A 24,597-nucleotide genomic window follows, 5' to 3' on the forward strand; every position below is an offset into this window, starting at 1 on the left:
ATAAAAATCACATCACCGGTAATTCCTAAAGATAAAAACCACGGAAACTTATCTTCAGTGTAATTCTCTTATAATGTAGAAGGGTCATATAACCCCTGAGTCTATTTTATTGCTTCTGAGACACTTTTTCTTACTGACTATGATAGCATCATTCACAAAATTTTCATTATAAATGCTTTAAAATGAAAGGTACTGACCGACCATGTTACGAATGGGAATGTCAAAAAGATAACAGGCAAAAAAGTCTTAAGAACTACATATGAGTAACTACCAATTGCAAATTAGGCACTTGTTTTCAAAAAAAAAAAAAAAGAAGTTACATAATCCTATGATTTACGTTTACAAATTTAACCGCTTGATCAGTTCACAACATAAGTCATTTATTTTAAAATTATATTTCCCTTACCACACTTGACTATTCTAATTACCCACTAGGTTCTCTCTCTCTCTCTCTCTTTTTTAAATAAATATATAAACAGAAGAGTTTTATGAACTTTTGACAATTTCCTTGCACTTTTCAAAATAAAAGTAAATATTCTTTCAGCAGTTGCCCATTCATAAAACTGTACTCTTGAATGAAATGATTAATCTTCCTAAACCATACTGCACCCTCCGAGAATGGTATATGTGTATGCATCACAGTATATATGCTCAGCCAGAAATAGCCCTTCTACATACATCCGCACGTATATACCGCCACACACGCATGTGAACTCGCCTGCGCCAATCTTTACAGCTGAACTGGGCCTTCGTGAAAGCTCTGATCGGTCCCTTTTGGCCCAACTATCACACCCTGATTAAGATCAATCCAAATGGAAGTTCAAAGTACACAAAGAGAGCAGTTTGTAAATGACTGCTTTTCACTCCCCCCCCTCTCATTCTTCTTTTCTATTTTAAAATAATAAAATTTTGCTTCTCTATTCCCCCAGCAACTCTTCCGGAGAGCCCCACATACCGATTTGAAAATATTGAAATCCTTTTCCTTCAGAGGGCCCAGCCGAAGAAAAAAAAAATAAACCTCCAGATGGCAAGTATAAACCTTCTGCTGGGGTTATGCACAAAATACCAAACACATTTTTTTTTCTTAAATAAAGCGTTTCTGTTGGAAGGGGGGCAGAAACGAGGAAAGAAGCCACACGACACAAATAACTTACAACAATATTGTTATATGCATGAATGGGTCCCTGTTTTTTGGGGGGGTTTCCTTCCCCTTTTTTGGCTTAAAAAAAAAAAGCTTATATAATCTACTTCTTAATTAGATGTCTCAGTTCTATGTCTTTGCTCTATGTTAACCTCTCAGATTCTCCGCACTAAATCCATTTCACTTTAGCTTCCAACTTAGCAAGACGAAAAATCACAAAACCTCAGCCCCGGGCGAAACTTACCCCAAATTTCCTCTCAGCCTAACTTGAGCTTTCTCAGTGTCTGCTTTTCCTTTTCAACAGTCATTTGGTAGGAACAAGAATTTTCCAAAAGTCTTTTTTTTTTTTTTTTTTAAATCTTACCACCTCCCAACTTTACCTGACTGCAAACTTTCGCTCTAGGAACCACTTTCTAAAGCTCAGAAACCATCTAAAATTCTTTTTTTCCTACAGGGGAGGGGAAACCAAATTAAAACAACAATAATATCCTAGGATTGGCAAAGGATAAATATTTCATGGCACCGAGGAAGGTGCGCCAGTCCTACCACAACTTTGCAAACAATGATCACCGCCGAGGATGCTCAACCCTGCGACAATAAAACTTGTCAAAAATCCCCCTCGCAGCCCGCGTCCGCTTACCGCTTTCCCATTATAGTAGTACATCAAAGAGTTGCCGCCCATGCCCGGGATTGTGTATGCGCAGTACATGGTCTCGGATTCTTTTTTCTCCTCAGTACCACTCTAACAACTTTTATTTCAAACTCGCTGTCCCTTTTTTCACAACAATTCCTTCAGTTGCATTTTCCCATATGGCCGGGCCAAGCGTGGTGAATATGCAAAGCAGGAAGAGACCATTCCTGGCGGGCGGGGGAGGCCGCCGCGCTGCTGTCAGACGCTCAACTTTGCGCAGCGGAGCTGGAAGGCGGCCCGGGCCTGATGGCGCTCTAAATCCTAATGCATACGCGAGATCGGTTCAACTTTTCCGAGGGGTTTTTTATTAGTTCCTCGAATAATGCCGATTCGGACAAATTTCTGCAGTCTTCACTCTTCCCCCCCCCCTTTCTTTTTTCTTTCCTTTTTTTTTTTTTTCCCAAAAAAAAATTTTGTTTCTGTTGTTTTTCTAGGCACCCTTCTCTAAAATTTCCACTCAACTGCCTTAGGGTAAAAGTGGAACAGGGTCCATTATTGAGCAGAATACAAATGCAGTTAATTGACTCCCCCTCTCTCTCTCTCCCTCTCTTTCTTTTTTGTTTTAATTTGATTAAAAAGCGAGTGGCAGGAAGGGAATCGTATGATGCACATCTAATAACTCTGCCATCTGTCTCTGCTGCTGGCTAGCTCCCAGCATTGTACGCAGCTGCCTGAGAACCCGACTCGGAGAAAGGGGAGGGAAAGGGGAGAGAGGGAGGGAGGGTAAAAAAAAAAAAAAAACAAAAAAACCCACCACGTCTCTGACCTCGCTCAAAAGGAGAGAGGGGGCAGTGTTTTCTGACTGCTTGGTCAACAACCTACAAAACGGGGTTGCGGAATGAAACAGAGTAGCAGTGCGGCCCGCCCAGGGCTCCCCGCGCCCTCGGCGGCCCCCGACCCGGAGGGAGGGTGGCCGCCCGTGAACTTCACCTCGCCACGCCGCAGCCGGCCGCGTGTCCCAAGGCCAGCCCGCCGAACCCAACGGGACGATGCTCTCCGCGCGGCGACTGCGCACCCCAAATGGGCACGTTCTCCAGGCTGGAGTTCGGGGCTTTCCCTGTGGCTTGGGATCATCTACCACCCACTTAACTCTATTTGTTAGCTGCGTTCTAAAGCAAGAGTTTATGGGGACATCCGAACCTCCGAATGACTTAACAACTGTCAGTTCCTAAAAAGGCATCTCTGAGACCACATTTCTGCATCATCCAAGTAGCCCCAAATCTGTATAAATATGTGAACAAACATTCCAGGCACATTTTTACTAAACTTGAATTTTTACTAAACTTTAAGTGATTAAGAAAGCGAAAAATCCTCCTTCACCTTTATGGATCAAAACTGAACAATGGACTCTTTCTAGATCACAAGGTTCCTAACGAACAAGTGAATAGATTCGTTTACTGTTTTTTAAAAAAAAAATTATTATCAACCAACAAAAAGAAGGGGGATAGGGACAAAAAAAAAAAAAAAAAGGAAAGAAAGAAAGGGGGTGGGAGGAGAGGAGATGGGCCTGACTTGAGCTTGCCAAATTCAGAGCATCACAGGAAAGGAGGGCCTCTGGGAATTGATCCCAAATGAAACTAAATCATTTGCATATGCCGAAGCAAATGCCACCCGAGCGTACATCTATTCTCAAGAATCAACTTTAATAATTCAAAGCACCTATTTCCTTACAACTCAACGTGGTAACAAAACACACACAGTATTCACATACAACGGCAGGATTGCGGTGTCGGTTCCGAAAAGCAAAAGCCTTAGCTAATGGTGGCAAGTTTCCCCCACACTGTAAAATAAACACACACACACCCTGCACATGCACACATACAGCGAAGGCCCAGAGGTTTGTCTAACTCACTTGCTCTGCATTTATTCGGAAGGTCCCCAGAGGTTTGTGTAAACAGTACTTGAATTATAATCACACATTTCATTCAAATTTCATGCTTTGAGGATTTTTTCCTCATTAGAACAGTTAGTTGTCAATCTGACAGGATCACATTTGTAACCTTTAAACCACCCTCAGTGTTTCATACACAAGGCCAAGGTACCCCGCTACCAAAGGACAGTGTATAAAAACCACAGCTTAGAAAACAGGCCTTTTTGGTAGTTGTTCCTTTGTTGTTTCTTATAAAAATCCCTTATTTGAATTGTTTCTAGATCCTATCTAACTTTTGATAGATGGACTGCTAGAAAGATGTCAACTGTTCTGATAAACTACCATGCTTCTTCATCTACATTAAATGCTTTTCTTACATATCTGTAAACACATAAATGCCTTTTTATTAATTATGTAAGTATAAATAAAATTTTCATACTTTTAAGGAGCTACAATTAATAGTTTAAAAATTGAAGCTCTTGTTGCTTTCAAATATATTGTTAACAAGTGCATAAATAAATATTTTTAATCTGATAAAGTGAAAGAGATTTTTAAACCCTGACAAATCAGCACATGGGACTCAAAAAATTCAAATGGGACTGGAACACTAAGCTTCCAGGCTTCATTTACTAATGGAAAAGAGTCTGAAATTTCAAAAGTACAAATGTACAATGATTAGTAAAGGTACACTCCTTTCAAAGGTGATCTATGAATTATAAGCAGTGAGACACTGAACATAGTATCATCCAGTGATGTTCTAGTTTTGGTTTGCTGACCTTGGAATATATTTCAATCACGGAACTCCAGTCAGTGGCCTGTCACCTGAGAGAGACATTTCTGCGAACTCAGACTTGGAAGTTTTCTTTGTGACAGAAATATCACCTATGGTAAATTTTTAGTGTGGGGAGTTAGCACAGAAGTATAGAAACAACTGAAGCTATATGCATAAATCCATGTGTTTTGTAATAATTTAAAAAGAAGTCATAATCAGAGCTGTCAATTTTTAAGGGACCCTGACCTGGTCTGTTACTTGTTTCATCAGCATAAAATTGAGCAAATTACCTAACTAGCAGCAGACAGACAGAGTCCCTTTTTATTCCTGAAAGCATTGGGAACGGCAGTCACCCACAAAAACAGTAAGCCGCCACGCTCTCTGATGGTTAACTACAAGCACCACTGAAGATATGAGGCGTAGGCAGTGTGACCAGGTGTTTTCTCTGCCACTTTTGGGGAAAAAAAAATCCTACTGGTAAAATTATTGTTTAGAAGCTATTGACCACCTAAAATACATCCACATTATTCTTAACTTCTTTGAGCATCTCAAGTTTACAGTTCTTTGGTGGTTTTTGCAAAAAGTCCTCAACAGATATATCTGAGGGAAGGTGGAACTGGGGACAAATACCTAGAATTGTCACAGAAATGTGGAGAAGAACTCCACAATGCATCTGTAAGGTATCACCTATGGGGTAGGCATTCAGTTAAAAACTTGCTGAATGAGTGAACACAGGACTGCATTAAAGAACAAGTATTAGAATACATTAAAGTATTCTACACCACTTGAGTGAAGAGTCTTGGATTTCTGTATTCAACCATTTCACAAACAATTCTTTATTGATTCCCAACTTTGGGTTAAGCCCCATCCTTGAACGTGCACAAGATTCAGAGAAACATGTAAGAGTCTTTCTGTCCTCAGAAACCTGACCACATGGCCAAGGTCATATGCTTGAGGTCATGTGACCAGTGCTCTTAAAAAAATGGAAAAATAAGACTAAAGACCAATGTTTTCATTGTAAAGTAGGGACAGTCATACACGGATTAAACAATCAGACCACAAACTATTTATTACGGGATAAGGAACTGAACTATTCACTCCCAATCACAGATCTCATTAAAGTAAATTCTACATTTTTTTCTAAATAATAACTGCAACATTATGCAGTTACTGCAAAGTCCAAATAAACTTAATAAACACACACACAGCATGTACCCCGCAGATTGCCCAGAGTAAGGCAGGTGTTCAACAAATGACTTGAATGAATGAATGAACGATGGCCATATGAAGGGAATGTCATTTCCCCCCAAAAATATAACTTCGTAGAACTTGAACTCCATGTTTCTGTTTAAGTCACTGAACTCCTGTTTCTTTTAATGTGACATTTGCTTACTTCAACAAGGCTGTTCCTTTTTGCTTAGTTTAGCTGAATTAACTTAACGTCATCCCCCAAGGACAATAGTGATATTCATCAATATATAGTGATCACAGAACATAACGGGAAAAAGCAAACCTATAAAGTAAATAACTATCTTAGGAAATATCTACCCCACCAAAAGACTGGCTAGTAAAACAGCTAACACATGTACCGTGATATACAACTTAAAGAACATACAATGTTCCGACACTTGTTTAATCTTCATAATCCGTGCTCTGTGACAGCTATTCCTACTTTAAAGACAGAGAACTGCGGCACAGGGTCTTAGATGACATTTCATATGTCAAAAGCTACTAAAACAGTGGAATCAGGATATGAGCAAACTCATAAAACCTCAAGAGCTTAAACTTGAGGGTCAGACATTTCTGTATGTGAATTACCACCTTGCTCCTCTAGAGTATGTGACTGGGACCAAGTCATACCACAAGTTTGAGTTTTGGTCTCCTCATCTTAACACAAGGCTTCTTTTGAGACATAAGTGAGAAGACAACTGGTCCAGCACATCAGGGGCCTGTTACAAATGACAATGAGTTTCCTTGTCCCTCCGCTGCTCTTTCTTCTGTATAAGAGCGCCTCAAAGAGTAGCAGGAAAGCTGTCTCCACCCAAAACAGGTAATACAAGCCCACCAAAATGGACAAAAGTTATAAAAATGCAGGACCATGCCGAACTCTCCACTCCTAAGCAAAGCACTACTATCAAATCACACTATTGGTGAGAGAAACATGTACGTACAGTTGGATACTTAAAATATATACATGTATCTACTGTTGATGCCTTTGTATCAAAATCTATGTTCTCATATTTAAACCTAAATGACCACTAAATTTTGCCAAGTCAGGGAAAGGAGCTCATCTGGGCTACCCTTATCCATTGAAAAAAGGAGATATTACTGAATTTAGTTTATTCAGAAGCTGAACAATTGGATTTTTTTTTTTTTGCTCTCCAGTAGGAGTCACTATAAACATTTAATTCATAAGCTAAATTAATGGTGTTGTTTAGTTAGTAAATGGATATACATGGATTGTTATATTATAAAATGTTTCATAAAGGGCAATAGATTACATCTTTTAAAGAGGGGTTGATGTTTAATAACCAACTTAAACTGCGATGACAAAAATCCACTTCATACAAGATTTAATTACCCAAAGGAGGATGCAGGCACACACAAGTATACACACAGAGAGACACACATACACACGGAGTAAAAATATTTTTTTCTGATGACCATAACTTGAGACTGTCTTGCAATCTAGGAGTGGACACCAGCAAACTTCCAGTATGTATGTACACTTCTATATTTCTTCCTACTGAGCTCTTCAGAATGTAAAATAATTATGTTCTCTAATACATAAGATTTTTTTACTTTAAAAAATGATACTCCTCAATTTCAATTATCCTAAACTTTTATGCAAAATACACATTTGTCTGGAGAAAATACTTATCTCAGATAAATATACTCGTCACATAAATATAAAAATATTCCTCTGAAGTTAAGTCCATATCCTATGAAGGACTGAGATAAAGCTGATGGCATCTTAATCTTCCCTGTGGCATAAACTTATTTTCTTAGCACCACTGAGATTATTGCAGGTACAATAGTTTTAAGTATCTGTATGGTTCAAATGTAGCAAGTTTAGTTTGGAAGATGTTTTTATCACAGAAAAGTATCAGAATGATAGCACAGACTGTGAAATATAATTTCTATTTGTGGCTTCATCAGAGACTTCCTATTGTTACCTTGAAATGGCTACTTTTACATGGCCTGGATTCACAGACATCCGAATGGTTTATCACATGATCAGACATTTATTCTCTTCCTGGCTGGTCAGAGAGCTTGCAGTCATACTAATTACTAAAGGTAAGCACTGTGGACTCATTTTTTTTTAACCAGACTTTTGTTCCATAAATACTTGTCTTCTTTCTGTGGTAATTATTTCTCTTCAGAAGAAAGAAGAGGTTTCTCATTTTGCTTTATACGGTGTCATAAAAACTCACAGACATACATCGTTTCGGTGACATACAAGTAGTATGCAAAATAAATGCAAAAAACAGGTTCCGAAATTCTTACATGCAGTTAGATCTGGTTAGAGTCATTTCCCCACTTTTTCATGTTTTCCCATTAATATGATAAAGAATACAATGAGTATGTCATTACCTACATGAACATAACACCTTCTAAGAAACTCAACAGGCCAGAGACATAAAATGGCATCACCCTGGAAACTGGGAAGCATGTATCTAAAGGCATGTATGATATGGCAAAGTGAAACATGTGAATTTGCAAGACCTGAATGTAGAGCTTTTTATGTTTAACTGCATTGTAAACTGCACGCTTGACTCAAACTGAAGTTCACTTCTTCCTTCCTCAATTTCATGCAAAGACCTGTAATTGCAAAAGCCATACGTTTATGAGCCCAAAACTCTGAAATATTAACTGAAATTAGAAAATGACAGTGCCAGTGACACTTCTGATGACCAAGGGAGTCATTTTAGTTAAGGAGAAAAGACTTCATTATGCTTCTTATTTTTTCCCCAGGACATTACTCTTTTTCCCCTGGGATAAGTGGAATGTTCTTTGGGGGGAAAAAAAATTCCTTTATCCTAACCTAGTGTAATCCATAGCCAGTCTCCAAGTTTGATAGAAAAACAAACCATTTCTATTTTAGTACAATGAGGAAGCATCGCACTGGACAATATAAAAACAGAGATGGAGGAAGTTGACTCAGATTGCTGCACTTCCTAGATGAAGAAAGCTAGCAGGCTTACCACAATCACCTGAATCAAATGAAATAAGATGACAACTGTTTTTTCCGTCAAATTGATGCACGTGTAAAAATGAATTCCCGAAAAGTTAAAGGGGAAATCCTGGGTATGTTTGTTTGCGTGGATGAAGGATTCCATCTGAGCAACTTCTGACAAAATGGACTGATGAAGCAGATTGGAATCTGGGCACATGATGTACACAATTTTTTAAAAATTGTGAATAAAGATTGGGTTTCCCAATGCATCAAAAATGATCAGAGAGAAATGCGGATATCACAAGGAAAATCATTTTCATTCTAAAGAGAATAACTGTCTGGGGTTCATTAAGTCCCTTTGGGGTGGGAGTTCTAACTTCCTGAGGTTTCTAACTGTTGATTACATTTGTTGACATCATTGAGCAAGTAGAACAACAAATTGCTGGGCAGAGAACAATGTTCAAGCACTTCACTGGCTTTCTCTGATAAACACTCAGAATTTTAAAAGTAGGTGAAGAGAATGAAAAAAAAGTTTTAACGTGGAAGTGAATGAGCGTACAAGACTAGCACCCTATGCACATCTGTTATTGAAATGTCTATTTCAAATTCCTGTTTTATAAAGCTTCTGCCCAAAATATTCTTTTGTGTAACTGGAAATCAGCCACTTTGAGCAAGAATTAATGGTATTTCAAGGAGAAAGGAGGAGCAGATTTAAGTTCCCTCAAGACCGTTCTGTACCTTAAAGCTTAAGCTGGTCATTGGCCCATTCCTGACCTAAATTTTTGTGTTAATTCAAAATGACCTTGATTCTTATTTAGTTTTTAAAATAAATGATCTCTCATCTGTTAATTATAAGCACTTAAATATCCACCCCTACACAGAAACACAAAGATGACCATGAAGAGTCAGGTGGGATAAGTTTTGCACCATTGTCCAATGAGAAAAGAGCTTTCAGCAAATCCCATGAGTAATTCCCAAAGAAATGGTTTTAAAAGGGATAAGACGCAATTAAGGAAACTTCTGAGCTTCTACTAAATGAAACAGAAATAAATTCATAAGCTTTCACTGAATACAAACAGTACTGAAATTAGAATTGTTAGGCAAAAATTTGACACTGATACATTTTGGTTTCTAACATTAGGCCAGTGGACTCAGGTATAGGTGAGGTGCGCCCAAAAGTCATACGGCACTAATGATCTTATTTCCATTCATTGATGGATGGGCTAAAAAGTGATTTAAAAGAATGTCTTCCTGGTCATAATTAGCATTAGTGTTGACAGTGCCAAACTGGCAGATTATGGTGCTTATAAATCAGAGGAATGAAAGCTGCCTCCATTTGTCTGACAAGGGTGTTTCTCAAAATGTTGGTCAGCTTTTTGCCTTCTTTGAGTGTGATTACCAAATACATTCTGAGCATAGAACAACTTAAATATTGCTTAAGATGAGTCAGAATCTCAAACAATTTCAACTTTCCCATCCTTACCCCCAGCTGGAGATTTTCTTGTGTTCTTTGTGAGGAAAGGGTACAGAAAACACAATAAACTTAAGAGCTTTAAGTCTTACCCATTTTGGACATGGGCTGGGTCCTTCCAACTTGCTAGTAATGTTGATCTTTAACTGTTCAACTACTCATACTTTTTCCAATAAAAATAAGTACACGTAAAAAAATAAGTTACTGTGTCCATAAGGCTTTCTCAGAGTTAGGCATTTTGAGTCATAATTAATACTATTATTAAAAACATGACTGTATTTTATGATAATTATTAAACATAACAGGCTAAAATTTTTAAATTATCTATCTGTTTTCTTTTAAACGACTTCCAAAAGAGCTAAAATTTCTGATTCTCCAACCAAATATGTGGGATGAGACCTCCATCCCCATACCTGTCCCCTCTGTCCTTATTGGATGATCTGGAGGCCAGAAACCAAGATGTTGCTTCAAGTTCTGGCTCAGTTTCCTTATAAATAAATAGGTTGCAAATAAAGAAGTGTTACATTGTGACCATGTCAGCTTTTTCCCCCAACTTTGAAATTCTGTGATTTACATTTTTATCGCAATAAGTTATCTCTGGACGATTAATCTCTGAAAATACAAAGACACTGAAAAGTTCTTTCTGCAGTTAAACAAGCAAAAAAGCTCATCAACTAGGAAGAGATACACAGAAGCTGCTGGAAGCTCAGTCACTATCTGTAGCCTTTTCTTCAGCTGTAAGATCTGCGGCTCTCAGCCATACGGAATCACGTTCTGTAGTCACTTCCAGATAAGGACCATTCTAGAATATATGAATCTCCAGCCAAATTAAATAAATCATGCACCTAGTTTATTGCCCCCCCCCAACTAGTATAAAGCTTCAGAGTGGTGGTTATGATTTAACTTTCCCTCCCCTCCCCTCCCCTCCGACAATGTTCTATGTACATAACAGGAGCTGGATTACATTTTTGCTCATTGAGTGAATGAGGAACAAAAAGAGATTTATTTCCTTCCTTTCAACAATGACAGAAATGATCGAGTCCAGAGTTGTCAGAAGAACACATTCTAGCCAGCTGTAACTTCTATGTAAGTCAAGTCTTCATGAAATGGAAAAATGGGCATATTATCAGACAAAAATTTTCAAAGAGGGCCATACCCACAATACACTGATAAAACACATACATGCACGTAGCTACGATGCATTGTTTCCATAGTTTTCAAATGTTCCAATGATTATTTTTGATTTCATGAGCCTGGCCTTTCCTTTACCTGGATTACAAACCATTGAAGCTTTGGGATAGACCAAGTTTTATTTGCTGGGCTGGCAGAGAACATACTCATTTACACATACATTTCACAGAAGGGGCTTGGAGGATCTAATTTATCTTCCTTTCTCTTGTATAGTGTGGCTATTTTCTCAATGGAATAATTAATTGTGCCAACAATATGCCAAAGATATAAAAATGGATACATGCATTGTCACTTTTGAGAGGTGATACTGTATGCCACTTAGTATGTGTGATGCAGACTCCTGTTTGTTTCATGTACTCTTTAGTTTTTCTTGGCACTTCTCCCCTACTTATTTCATCTATAGTCTACTTTAAAAAGTCAATTTTATAAACATTTTCTTAGACGGACAACATATCCTCCTATGGCTAGACATTTTTTTCCCTAATGACGCGGAGGAAAACAGAACAAAGAAGCAGGTGTTTTCCATGTCATTTCCACATATTTAACTTTTTTGTTGTCCTTTCCAACATGTTCCATTGAACCAGATTTTAGGCACTACAGAAGAAAAAAACTTTAAAAAGATATCAGTTTGTTTCATTGTTTAAAAATATGCTGATAACAAAGAAACTCACCAATAATTACAGTAAATCTCATAGTTGATTTCATCTTTATATTATATATTACATTGCTGTCAGGGACTGTGAAGAGCCATAACCTCTGTACTTCATAGTCCACAAGGTGGAATGGGGGTACTGGGCCCCTATGAAGCAGTATGAAATGAATTCTCGCTTAGAAATCTACTTGTGGCCACAGGCATCTTTGTATAAATGTTCACAATGGCAGTAACTTTGGTCCACCGCCCTGCACCATCCAGGAAGCCTGGCACTTAATAGGTGTGTCATACATATTTGCTGAATTTTTAAATTTGAGTCTTGAGCAGTAAGCTGATTCAGTGCTCAGTGGGTGATCATCAGTTGCTCCCCACGCCTTCTGGCTGACGTCAGATGGGGAGCTATAGATCCCTTCTGACAATATGATAGAAATTATGCTCTCTGTCTCCAGTTACCTGGGTGATATACATATTTGATGAATGGAATTCTGTTGACTAGAATCCTAAAGAGAAAGGCACTAGCATTTTGTAAAGACTGGTTTGAAACACACTCGGGATCTGGACACACAGAAGTCCTCTTTTATGAAATAAGCTTAATGCATCAGGTCTACCTCCAATTTACTAATAAGTATGTGTGAACAGTTAATACCCTTTCAATATCCTTAACTAAGAAGAAACTTTGTCTGAAAGCATATACTAAGTTATCATTTTAGTTGTGCACACCTTTTTAAAAAAGCTTCTTAACTAACTGATACCATCATAGAGACTTCTGGTAGCAATGACTAGTTAAGCCTCTGTCCAGGTCTCCTTTAAAATCCCCAATTTTCAGATGTTTGGAAGGAAAATGCTAGAATCTTAAATTGGCTATGCAGAGTTGTCTGTAGAGATGCAAATTTCATTTATCTCCATCTTTATATACCCCTCTTTCTAAAAACTTTTTAAATGGCTAAGTCATTTTGAACCATACAGTGCATGGAAATAGACTGCTTTAATCCTTCAGATCTTTTTTATCCATGGCTTTTGCAGGAAAAAAATACACAGAAAGGAACTTCAACTCACCTCCGCATATCCCAATATACCTTAATTTCTTTGAATAAAATGCAGGTGCTTCATTTTAAATGTGGTCCAATGACTGACATTTAAAACCAAAAATCTTAGTGAGTGGCTCCAGTACTTAACGTGCTGGCATTTACGGTGCTTGCACCATGGGAGGAAACTGGGGCCATGCCACCCTACTGTGTCATACATCTAATCTGGACTCTGTCATCTCAACTGTGATTATCCGTTTTGTTGTTCGGAAGGCTGCGAGTTCCCAGTAAAGTTGGAAGGCCGACTGAGCTTTATTTTCCAGCAGAGATTATTTCTGTTCTCTGTTGCTGAGCTGGGAGCACAGCTGTGCAAAGGAGTTTCAATGAACCAAGGGACGGCTGGAGAATAAGCAGCTCGAAACTTCACCTGAGTTCGCAAACTACAAAAATTATGCGAACTCCTCCAGAAACAAGACCACTCACACGACTTTTTAACTGGATCTGTGTCAAGCAGTGTTGATTTGTGTTGACCTCAAGGGTATTTCTTCCCCCTGATTTTACCCGATATACACAGCAATGGACAAGGACTGCGCTTAATTTCATTTTCCATCCAGTAACCTGCGTGGGATTTGTGTCTCACAAATCAAATGGTAATTGTAGAGAAAAAGTCTCAACCGCTCATTCAAATCAAATGATCGTATCAAGAAAATTATTTTTAAAAAGTAACAGTTTGATTTAATACAAGCACTTTTAATAATAAAAACAACAAAATATCTTAAATCACGGTCGACATACTTTAAAATAGCCTGATATAACTTCTTTTTAATAATGTGTAAGTCTTGCACCATAAGTGAGTCTTCAGAGTAAATGCACTACTTAGATATTCTGAAGAATTATCCCAGCAGAAAAAGACGTGGCACCATTTCCGACCCAAATCCTCAAAGACACAGCTCCAAGATAAATCAAAATGGACCTTAATTTAATGTATTTAAAACTATGGGCTAAAACACCCAACCTAGAAAAAAAAATTCCTTTCAGAAAAATGAAAATGGTATGAACTCTTGGCTGCTTAAAATAAGTTTTAAATGGCAGAAAGGAATAGTGACTGTACCTTCCTAGAGGTGAAAGCACATACTTACAAGTAATAATTCAAAATTAAATAACTGACACTGGTAACCCGAGTTATGGCCTGGTGAACTTGGAACTAAAATTCTTAACTGTTCAAAATAATTCATGCCTGTTCTAGGAAACATCTTAGTCCTAACCTAGAGAAAAGTTACCAGTTAGTAACACCCTTCTTCAGTGGCTAAGAGGCACTCAATTTCCATTGTCAAAAATAACCATTTAAATGGGCAATATCCAAACACATACTGATGAATTATTCAGATCTTACTTTTCAAATGTCGGGGCAAAAGGAAGGTTTGGCAGATTGGTACTGTATTTTCAGTTTAAATATAAAATCGATTCTTAGGAATCAAAAATAATGCCTCAAAAGTCGGCTGAGGACCAGATTTGGCCACTGAAGGCTGTGTGACACTCTTACTGAAAGACAAGAACAGAACAAACACATCGGAGCAGAGTGTGCCGGCCACAATCATGGGACTTACACCCAGGGAAACCTGTCCTTAATTTATCCCATCGTGTGTAGATTTGGCAAGAATCTCCAAACATCATTTACATACCATATGCCCTGAATTACCTAGGCACAATGGCTGTGGATAAATATGATGTTTTAGATCTGACTGTTTGCTTCCTTTTATAAGTTTTGCAGCTTTCATTTTATTTTTCTCTTTGCTAAGTAACCGAATACAATATTGTGTGCTGCATAAGAATGTTTTGCTAGATCAATAAATAGTTCATTGTGCCCTGTGTTTGGGGGAAAAAAAATGACCCTGAGGGAGGATCCAGGAGGTATGATTTCTCCTAAGGAAGAATCAAAGAAAGGAAAGCAAGACTTTATGCCTGGTCTCATTTTAACCTTCATCTCTTTACTAGGCATTTACATGCAAGGCTTTCAACAATAAAATAGACAGAAATCAAATATTATGACTTCGGTGGAACATATAAAATTGTTCAGCAAGCTTCATGTTTAAAAGGGATCCCTGAAAATAGACTCTGGGTAATTCCTGTATTTATTCCTCATACTATTAAAGGGCAGTATAATTGGCCTGTGCCTTAGTTTCCCTCTTCCCCCAACGATGGTATTCACACAAACATAGCAATATTTGTCCAGCCTCTCACACTAAATTAAAAGTCAGGCTTGATAAAGATGTATACTTAAACCAAAAAGATCAATAGCCTTAAAAAAGGCTTGGAGCAGAACTACGTACATATTTTTTGCTGTGTACTATAAATCTGACTGCATAAACTTCCAATTAAAAATGACATTCACACCATCATTTTTGATAGAATTTTGCACAGTAGGAATACTCATTAATGCAGGGTAATACAGTGTGATAAGCAGCTTAGACATCAAAATAGCAAAAAAAAAAAAAAAAAAGAAGCCAGTTGGTCTACTCTTTCCATGAGCAAAATAAAACTTAAAAAAATTAAATACCTGAGGAATTAATTAAAACGAACATTTATTGGCATATATATATATTTTTAACTATGTTAAATCAGGACCGTCCATTTACTAGTCAGTTTCTACAGCAGAGGTCTCAGCCGGAGGACAAACAAAAACGAAAACAAAAACATATCCATCCTATAATTGATGACAGTACATTAAATGCATTACAATATTCAAAATGGAATAAAATATTATTTAAATAATTTTATTTATCCTATAAGTACCCTCCTAAATGGAGTGTGTTATCTATCTATCTGTGTGTATATATTGTATCCATTTAACATGAAGGCATCTAAATATCTGCATTCTTTTCAGCCTTGGTAAAAGAGGGGCAGAAGCCCATCAGCTACAAAGGGTGGGCATGTGGGTCACTTCCTGACCTTTAACTGGAAAATACAGCGTGATTATGTAATTTTCAACTGTACGTTAAAGTAAATGGCAAAGGAGGTGTGTCCATCCGCTCGACGCGAAAGAGGTAAAAAGCAATGCAGTTATTTCAGAATCCTGTCAAATAATTTGCTTCCTTTAGAGGGCAAGGAAAGAAAAGAAGCTACCACTTGAAGACCAGCAATGAAAGGGTTAACAGACATATGCTGTATAATTAGGAGATGCATTAATGATTATGAATAGTAAATGATTTGGTGCAAAGAAAAAAAAATTTTAGTCAAAGGGACATGTACCTATCTTACATGTTTATTAGTAACTGTATATAACTAGAGAATTCTGCTATTAAGAATCTTGCATTATTGGTGTAAATACTTCCAAGGGTACATCAAATTGTAATCTTTCATACGACATCCATCAAACCAGGCTGGAGATTTTGACAAACATTAAACACAGTAAGGAGGCAATTATGTATGCATGATTTAATCTGCAACTAATTAATATGCAAATTTATTCATATGTTAGTTACTAAATTAAAAATGCAAAGAAGCCCTTATGGTGATTCTCGAAATTTTGCACAAACAGAACATTTAAAATGTAAGAAAAATGAAGTTTTTTAGAAACCTATAACACACTTTTAAGTGTCTCCAGAACCTGTTGCATGAAGAAGACTCAAAAATGTGTTTAAATACTAGATAATAATTTAAAAGGTGTGCTAATTTTATGTGAGAATGTGGGAACAGAAAGGTTAATCAGAATTCTCTCAAACTCTTAAGAGATACACTCTAATTACTAGACAAATGGTATTCTATTTCTAAGCTTCCTTCCCTGATTTTAGGGTTGTCAGAAGTTGGTCATCTTACTGATATCTTGCACACACGGTTAGGGGAATAAATAGTACAGGAAAGCAGCTAGATATATTGAAAATTCCAGGGTGACTCTGAGACCATTTGGTGTTCGTTAAACACACGGTTCACTCCTCAAGATGGCAACTCGCTCTTTTCGCCTTTGGGGAACAGCTCTTTGCAAACAGAGACATGGGAGGAAAATCTTGAGGGAGGCTAGAAATTCTCCCCAACTCTTTTCCAAATGAATCCTTCAAAGAACATAACACGACTAACCCGGGAGCCACAACCTTCGCAAAAAGCAGGAGGTGATTTCATCCCCATCCGTGCTGGCTATTTTAGCCCTGCATTTTCCAAGCAGTCCAAAACTGATTTGAATCTTTGATAGGAGATGAGGGATGCGGAATAGCATAATTTAAAAATATCTTTGGATGTCTGCAGACAAGGGAATATCCATTCAAGTGCATATCTTATCTTTTGGCACGCCTGCCTCCTGCAAGGATCTGATTTCCCGGTGACTTCCTAGTGATCAGCAGCGAGATTTTGGGTGGATCACCCCTCATCTGATTACCTTTCTCCTCCGAAGTCCGACAGGCCATGTGTACAGCTCCTGGAGCTGGCACTGGGTACAGCTGTGGTGGCCTCAAGAAATCAACACAAGTCAACTACATGAGGAAACCCAGTAACAGCGTCTCCGGCTCTTCCTAGGGCACTGAACTCTCACCCACGTTAAAAAAAAAAAAAAATCGCCATCAGTCGCCTCGCTGCCAAGTGACACACAAAAAGGAAGTTAACCATTGGCTGTTACTTTTATTCACAGTCTGACTCTGATCTCCCAGCTTCCCTGGGCCCCTTCTGATGCCAAGCGGACTAGAGCTTGCCCATTTCGTTCCGACCACGGCAGCCAAAAAAAGCACTGCCCCACCGTGCAGCGACAAGCAGTCTGTTTTGATATTAGTTCCTCAGTATGCGATAGAGGAGAGTCAGATGTCCCCAAACTATGTGCCCTCCCCCAAGGGACTCTGTCCTGGCCTTCCCTGGCCAGAGAGATGGCGAGCCTGCCACAAATCCTCTGATCTGAAAGCACAGGGGAAGGAAACACACTGTCCTCGGGGCTCAGACAGACATGGCGAGGCGAGCCTCTTCTGGGGAGGGGAGTCATGCCCTCCAATTCAACACTTGTGTCTAACTGGAAATCTGAACTCATGTTCTATTCACTCCCTGCCAGCCAGCCTACAGGAGCGCAAACTGAATTACGCAAGAAAAGGAGTCCTTTTCTTATGTAATTAAATCTTGGTAGATGCCAGTAAGTAAGCATCAGATTTGCTTATTTTTTTCCTCTCATACGAGAAAGAGGACGATTGAGGGGGTCAGAAGAATAGGTTATCATGACTGATTCTCAGAGAGGGAGGAAGATGATCATAAAAATCCACCCTTTCTGTCCCCTAAACACTCTTCTTTCTTTGCTAAATGCACTGCATCTGCCTCTAACCTGGTTTAACCCCTGAGTGTGTCTGCAGTGTTCTCTCTGCAGCATTAACGTATCGCTCTTTTTATGATGCCAGTGAGGCAGCATCAGGTGAAGGTCTCAATTCCTGGGCGTTTCAGGAATCTGAGGGTAACCGAGGCATCTTTCGTGTTTACAGGTGACTCAATTTTGGTTGTGACCAGAACTGAACATAAAGCTTTTAAAAGCTTCAATGTACACATTTATGCATTCATTACACAGTGTTAAATCTAATTTGTTCTTTTCACCGTCACAGGAAGCACATGTTTAAAGCAATCTGTTTCCTCATGTGAATGCTTTCCTGTCTGTTTAAAAAAAATTGCGACACACTTTACCCTGAGTAACCAAGAGGTGATCATAAATATCCCTAAATAGCATTAAACAGATATGAAAGACATTAACACTTTCAGAATGCCAAAGTAGTATTAAAAAAAAAAATCTAACAGATGCTCCTAGGTCAAAAAGTGAAATGTGTGTTTCCTGAAAAAACACTCTCATCAGAATCATAAATGAAATGTGGGGAGAGAAGTGAGGTGTTGCTGAACAAACCAGGATCCTTTCGGTGAGGAACCCAGCAATCCTTTGCCAAAGTGCACTTGCCATAAAAAGCCACATTGAAATGGGAGTTTGATGAAAACCAGTATCCTTTGTAATCCACAAGGTGGCAATGACTACAAATGAGGGTCGGCTCGGTGGGGTCTCTCCTGCTTCCCAGAGAAAGGTTCCCTCCCTGTGAACTGAAGCATCAGTCGCTGCTTGGGGACACGAGGTCCAGCCAAAAGGGACCTTTCCTGAGGAATCTAACGCGGGGCCTGGCTTTGCTGTGCATTAAAACTGGCTGGGCAGAGAGATGTGCTGTAAAATGTATCAGTCGTGCTCTCTCTCTTCCACCATCTTTGGCAGACTTTTTTTTTTTCTTTAAATGCAAGAAGAGTTTACGAATCAGCCCATATTTAAAACAAAAATACTTTAGGTTTCTCCATAGTCAACAAGTAAAAACACTTTTCTTTTTCCTAAAGAATTCAGCAATGGCATTGAGAAAAAAACACATTACAAGGCAGCGAAGGCCAGAATCCTCTAATTCTTTGACTTTCCCTGAAAACATCTGTATAAATACTCCTGTTTAATGTTAGAAATGGACCTAAACAGACCTAAACAAATCGAACTCTGTTTTACTTTAGAAGAGAAGCAAACTGCCACACATACCCACCTAGTCAGTGCAACTTCATCTTGCCAGATGAAGCCAAAACCCCAGGCCTAACCGGCTCTTTTATGGGTACCAGAGCCAGCCCCACAGAGGTAGACCCGAGCATCACTCGGAAGCCCCGTTTCGGGCCGATTACAGAATGACACTGATAGAATATGAACTAAGACGCATGTATCTCCTTATCACTTAGAGGCAGGGCTGATTTAGGCATAAACAAATTATTGGCAGAGAGAATCATATTATGAGGACTCTGTCGTCTTGGCCTGACATCCTATTTCGAAAGAAAAAAAGATGGAGTACTCACTTCCAACACAAACTTTGCAGAGCGATTAAGCCGAATGATTAAAAAGGCTGACTGGGTGTCTAGGGCTTATGGAGACACTATTTGTAAGGACAGAGAGGTACAGAAAGTGCTTGGAATATTTCATAATTTCAGAAAAAGCCAGTGGCCTTCGTGAGGTAGAATTTTTCGGAATGCACTAGAGATGCTGGTCTTAGTTTCTGTTCTGCTGTGAACTATTCCAGTAAGCTGACTGTTAAAATTTTTCTCCAGTACCAAAAAGAAAAGTGGTTACTTTGTAGCTGATGTTAACTTTGCTAGCACTGATCATTATTATCGTCAGCTGTTATGATTTCTTAGCTCTCTACAATGCATCAGGGCTGTGCTAAGCACATTATATATTTTTTGTAATTTATTTACCACAATATCCTTAGAAGCCATGTCTGTTTTCCCCATTTTTCAGGGAAGTAGTCAAAGATATTACATCATGTACCCAAAGCCACGTAGCTAGTAAGTGGCAGGGCCAACTGAAAACCCAGGTGATCAGATTCCAAGCTCTTAACCACTAGATCATATTGTCTCTGTTACAGAAATGCTATCCTGGAATGCCTTGATTTTCTAAAGGACCTTCCTGGGCAGAAGCTGTACATTATAACCAGTGATTTCAGAGGCACAGAGGGTCATTCCACAGTGAGATGAGTTTTTGGAATATGTAATTTATTCCAGACCATCAGATACATGCCAAATGAGCAACAACCTGGTTGTAGAGAGCTTCTGATCTCCAAAGTGTTCTGACTTGCGATGGTCTCACGGTTAAGGACACAGACAGAGACCCTGAAGACAGACTGACGAGGTCACGGTCCCAGCTCTGCCACTAGCTGTGTGACCACTGGCACGTTTCTTCACCTCTCTGTGCCGCATTCCTTTATCCATGAATGGAGAGTAGTACCCATCCCATAAGACTTCTGTAGGAATAAATGATTCAACAGATGCACAAGCTCCGTGTCTCACACAGAGTAAGCACTGGGGGAAGGGTCTGTTATTAAGTACGCCTCCATCAGCTCATTAAGCAAGGCACTATTTCTACCTATTTTGTAGACCAGGAAATAGGTCTGTGACCTAACCAAAGCCACTGGGTGTTTAAGGAGAAGATATCAGACATCAAATTAGGAAGATCTCTTTACTTCTAGTGCAGTGTTATTTCCACCCTGTTCTTCCACTTTCATTACTATATTCATTCGCTGGAAATACATGAGCAAAAAAACGGGACAAAAAAGATGTATGGAAACCAAGACCCTGACCCTCTTCAAGGTGGTTACAAGTGAGTACGGGGATTCAGCATCCCCATAACAAAGGACAGACAGAGCATCCCCGCGTCACACTGCACGGGGTTTTAGTTTTGGCATGTACCAGTTTCTCAAAGGGCCAGACCTTCTGCTCTTTAAAACGCTGAGGCCATTCCCCAAATCGGGATAGGAGTGATACTGAGAATTTCCCTAAACATGAAGGACCTCAGTTGTGAAGCTTCACAATTTAAATACAGGATATACTGGAGGGGAGGATACAGCGCAGCGGTAGAGCGCGGGCTCACAATGCACGAGGTCCTGGGTTCAATCCCCAGAACCTCAATTAAAAAAGAAAGAAAGAAACCTAATTAATTACCCCCTCCAAAATAAATAAAAAAATAAATTGTACAAAAATTTTGAAAAAGGGTATATTATTGAAGAGAAAGAAATGTTACATGACACATGGCATGTATGCTTTTTAGTTCAGTTGAACAATATGCCTTGAATAAGTGTAAATGAAGAAAGAAGAAATGAATGAATTAAAAACATCCCCAAATGCATTTTTCCCCTCCCACCTGGGCGCTCCCAGCTTATTATAGGTTCCACTGAACAGCCAGATTGTTGATGTAATTTATTAAAGGGAAAGCAAAATAGCATTGTTTGTAAAATAATCACTTACTGGGGGCTGGATTTTATAATTCCAACTATATCTGCCCATAATAAATATGCCTAATTCTGTTTTCTTTTTCCCAGCACGATCGATTAAGCCACAGATCATGGGTGACAATGTCTTATATGCATCTAACAATAAAATTCATATAAAGGCACTACGTGAGGAACTCAGAGGTTTTGATAGTGAAATTTCACTCACGAAGCATATGCCTGACTATTAAGCATAATGTAAGCGGCAGAATTTACACCTTTTTATTACATAACAATACTTTCAAATAGTACAACCATTAACAGAAATAGGCTGATTTTCTATGTAGCTTCATGATGGAAAAAACTCAAACTGATTCAACAAGTCTTCGTCATCAGGCCATGAGTATTCTTTTAAAATCTCAGCTTCGGCAGAAATGAGAAATGAGTTCAGGGCTGCTGCATCCTTAGACAAATTTTATTTTTATCTCAACTGCTAACATCTCAAGCTATTAGACTGTCTTACGATAAAGCCCCAATTTTTATACTCCACTTATTGTTGAATTATTTTGTACTTCAAGTTCGTGTCATAATGAGCAAGCCAGAAAATATTATTGTACCCTGGGCTTATACACCTGAACAACTGAATTCCCCAAACAGGGTTGCTTGAAAACATTAACGCTAAGAATTAGCCACCTACTTGAAACTGCCTTCTCATAGCATCTAATGATATAATGATATACTGTGCCAATCGGTAGAATGAAAGCCATTACAATATTATTATAAGTATAATCCAGGAGGCATATTTAGAATGATATGGGCTGGGAGGGAGGAGGCTGCTGCAGACAGTGAGGAACTCTGTCTCAGATGATATCAAAATAAGGGTTCCAAAACAGCATTTTTCTAAAATCCCTAGACGGGAAAAGCAAGTGGTGACAGTGACAGTTTTTGTATGTGCACGGAAGGCATGGGCCACAAGGGTAATTTTTCTGGGAAAACATACGTCTTTCTAATCTGAGTCCACATTTCACAAAGAAAATGCTTTTTAATCACCATGGCTGAAAACATGACTGACACAGGGCAATACACCAAAAAAATTTTCTTTAGAGTTGGCTACGTTAGGGGACTCCGCAAAGAAATGTCACTATTCTGCTGCTGCACTGAATCCTCAAGATAAATTTAGTGAAACTGAATCTACACACAGATCCTCCTCTGATTCCTCTAGAAGTAAACGCTTCCGTATCAAGTTTCAACCCTAGCAGGACATTTATGATTAATTCCTCGGATGACAAAATTAGACAAGAGACAACAGTGGGTGTCTCTAAACATTTAACTCTAATTCTTATCAGCTTCTTTTCAAAACAGAATTTGCAAATTCTCTAGGAATTCAAATCAATACTTCTCGCTGGAACTTAAAATCATCTTTATTTTCAACCCTGAAATTGGACAAGATGCAGAATCTCCTGCACTACCGTAATTTCTCTGAAGAGGGAGTGTAAGCTCTAGCAAACCATGAAACTCCTCCAGGAACTCTGCACGCATGAGACAGCTGCAACTAAGAAAAAAAAAAAAGAAATCGGAACCATTCACATGCTGCTGTTCTGAGATAAAATAACTGAGTATTTAAAACTACACATTTTGCACCGAATTTTAGAAAAGCTCTTATTTCTCTTAAAAGGAGCATGTTCCTGTGTACACACACACACACACACACACACACACACACACACATACACTAGGACAGTGGATCAAGGCTAAGGCTCTCACGCTGTTGCTTTGAAATGCAACTTTACGTTCAGTTTAAGAAGTCAGCGCAATTTATTAAAAAAGAAAACAACAAAGCAAGTGTCTGTCAACAGCCAGATAGAATTTAACCTGCCGTAAGAAAATACAACTTTGCTATTTTTGAAAACTCTTCATTCCTTTCAGGATTACTGCTAATATTCTGAGAGCATCTTATTTAGTAAGTCCTTCAGGTTCGACCTGACTTTGACTTGTAACTTTCAAACAAAAATTTCAGAATTGCTTGAAACCGGGAAAACGCACCTTGAAAAAGCAGAGTTTTCAGTAATCGGGAGAAAATGAGAAAAGTTCACAATGTTAGAAAATAAAACAAAGGTTTCAACCAATGAAACGTTAAAAGTTTAAAAAAATGATATTCAACCAAAACTTAAGCCAAGCATCTCTATCATTCCACAGATACAACATAAATTCACAGTTAAGCCAGACGCTGCAGAACAAGTTTCTGTAATTTCAAAACACACGGAAGCCTGTCGTAACCCTCTCTAGGTGAAGCAGCCTCACAGCAGCTCCTCAGCTTCTTAATAACTAAACCATTCAGATGGAGTCCAAGACTTCACACCAAAACATACTCTGCAGTGAACGTGATAAAATAAGGTTCAAAACAACAGCTCCCTGAAATGTAGTTCTCCTTTCTCGACACACAAGTCCAGTTTTACACCAAGTGCTACTGGTCCAGTTGTTGAAATTTCAACAGAAGTCCTGATAAATCTTGGCGGGTGAAATACTGAAAACCTGGTTAAAAAATGGGGTGGGAGGGGAGCCTTATCACGCCTACCACCTTAGAAGAGGTGCTTAGGAGGATAATCAGATCAAGCTGGCTGGGACGGAGTCTCTCTGGTGGAGAGAGCTAGGTGGTTGCTTCCGTCTTGAGTGTTTTGGGTGAATATTCTTTCATTTGTAAAGATAACCTCAGCAGAGCTCAGAAATACACAAACCTTTCCACCATAGTTAACTTAAGTGTTTTGCTTTCTCCCTCACATTTCTTCTCACATTTAAAAATATGCACAAGCCAGCAGATACCTTTTTAAGGGGAGCAGGACTCAAGGCAGAGAGGATGGTAGAAGAGGACCCTCATTATTCTGAAATT

At 38.7% G+C, this 24,597-nt stretch overlaps 1 protein-coding gene across 20 annotated transcripts in view; it reads right to left on the minus strand.

Moving 5' to 3' along the window:
- The window catches only part of TCF4 (transcription factor 4), a 344,633-nt gene that overhangs the window by 95,097 nt on the left and 224,939 nt on the right, over positions 1 to 24,597 (minus strand). Inside the window, exon 1 of one of the 20 annotated variants that reach the window (XM_032470368.1) lies at positions 2,763 to 2,921. The exons of 15 other annotated variants lie outside the window; for them this stretch is intronic. In XM_032470368.1, the coding sequence (XP_032326259.1) occupies positions 2,763 to 2,906 (144 nt within the window). In that variant the 5' untranslated portion in view covers positions 2,907 to 2,921. Of the gene's footprint in view, positions 1 to 1,781; positions 2,360 to 2,762; positions 2,922 to 24,597 lie in introns of those variants that run through there. 4 more of the 20 variants (XM_032470369.1, XM_006182767.3, XM_014557671.2 and 1 more) reach the window with 4 other exon arrangements.

The sequence above is a fragment of the Camelus ferus genome, chromosome 30, assembly GCF_009834535.1.
Source record: "Camelus ferus isolate YT-003-E chromosome 30, BCGSAC_Cfer_1.0, whole genome shotgun sequence".
NCBI classification, from domain to species: domain Eukaryota; kingdom Metazoa; phylum Chordata; class Mammalia; order Artiodactyla; family Camelidae; genus Camelus; species Camelus ferus.